The sequence below is a fragment of the Orycteropus afer genome, unplaced genomic scaffold (genome assembly GCF_000298275.1).
Source record: "Orycteropus afer afer isolate SDZICR_OR568_19922 unplaced genomic scaffold, OryAfe1.0 scaffold00964, whole genome shotgun sequence".
NCBI classification, from domain to species: Eukaryota; Metazoa; Chordata; class Mammalia; order Tubulidentata; family Orycteropodidae; genus Orycteropus; species Orycteropus afer.
The window spans coordinates 426,815-428,216 of record NW_006922551.1 but is presented as its reverse complement, the minus strand read 5'-3'; the positions used below and the strand labels follow the sequence as shown (position 1 = coordinate 428,216).

The 1,402-nt window shown below is 38.0% G+C and overlaps 1 protein-coding gene across 1 annotated transcript in view; it reads left to right on the top strand.

Moving 5' to 3' along the window:
- The window catches only part of LOC122151964 (olfactory receptor 52A1-like), a 30,910-nt gene that overhangs the window by 25,657 nt on the left and 3,851 nt on the right, over positions 1–1,402 (top strand). The window contains exon 2 of the mRNA XM_042783360.1: positions 842–909. Coding sequence (XP_042639294.1) covers positions 842–909 — 68 coding nt within the window. The remainder of the gene's footprint in view (positions 1–841; positions 910–1,402) is intronic.

The window sequence follows — 1,402 nt, the reverse complement described above, 5'->3', positions numbered from 1 at the left end:
AAAGCTGACTGAAATGGTTAAGCTGTCTACTCAGCTGGGCCATGATTCTCATTGGTTTGACAGCTATGTAATGATGTAATTTGTCATCCTCCATTTTGTGATCTGTTGTGGTCATCCTCCATTTTTGCATAATGCCATATGCTTTAGGCACTGCTCCACCAGAGCTTGTTGTTGCAGAGTAATTATGAGTAAAGCTTTCTACTTACATTTAAATAGAACAGACATTGAATGGGGCAGGTTTGAATTTTAGTGGTCTTTAAATATTTGCAATCATAGCCAACAACAGAGGAACTTAGTTTATAATGTAAAAGTGTACATGTTAATTTCTATGCATTAGGCTCACAGGAGAAGAAAATAGAGGAGGGGAGAGGAGAGAAGAGAAGAGAAGAGAAAAGAAGAAATTATTAAGTGTAGAATTTTTTCAGGGATTTTAGTTTTGTGGATAAACCCAAGAGGGAAGACATTAAATCTTCTGAGTCTCTAGGATTTTGGCGAGTGGATGTTAAATCCCTCATCTCATGTCCATAACTCCTCCTCCTTTCCCATAGGTTCATTAGGGAACATTAAAATTGATGGCTAGAAGCCTTTTTCTCTAATTTGATCTAAAGAAATGTCTATGGTGTCCCTGCATGCCAAACACTTTGCTATGAGATTTGTTGGAGGAGAAACCCAAAAATATGTTCTCTGACAGACTTGGGAAGAGAAGAGAGTGTCAGGAATTCAGAGATAAAAGAATAGTGTGAAAGACTATCTAAAAGTATGTTCAAGGTATAATATTGGCAGATGGTCTCTCATGTACCAAACGGCTTAGAGTTCATGATTTGACAGGGCTCTGTTACAGAATGTACAGATAGAAAAAGAGGTATTGCAGAAGAAAGAAAATGTGGGAACTGATACCGGAATACCAGGAAGAGAAAATATCTGATGACTGGAAAGTATATGAAGATCTGAAAACACACTTCAGACATCTGTTAAGAGTGAAACTACCTGTCAAAAACCATCAAGGTGTTAGATTCACTATTTCCAATTTCACTCTCATGATTTATCAATACTAGCTTTGACAATAACAATTCTTCCATTCCACTAAGCAGGTATTCAGTTGTTTGTGTACATTTCCACATGTCACCCCAACATCTGTACCACTCAGGTAAGTCTCTCATGTCAGGTCCTGTGTCAGATGCTGTCATAACTCTTTAAGGACACCTATGCTACTTCTGCCTGACCTTGGGGAAGAAAAACATTGGTCCTATTAGAGTCAGTGATCTGTGGGTGGGCAAGTCAGAGCATTGAGTATAGGCAGCAAATCTCTGGAAAACACAGTGCTTTCTTGCCTGACTCTTCTAAATGTATGTTAGTAAATAGAGCTTTACTCACATAATACCGATGCTTTTATGTTTATTCA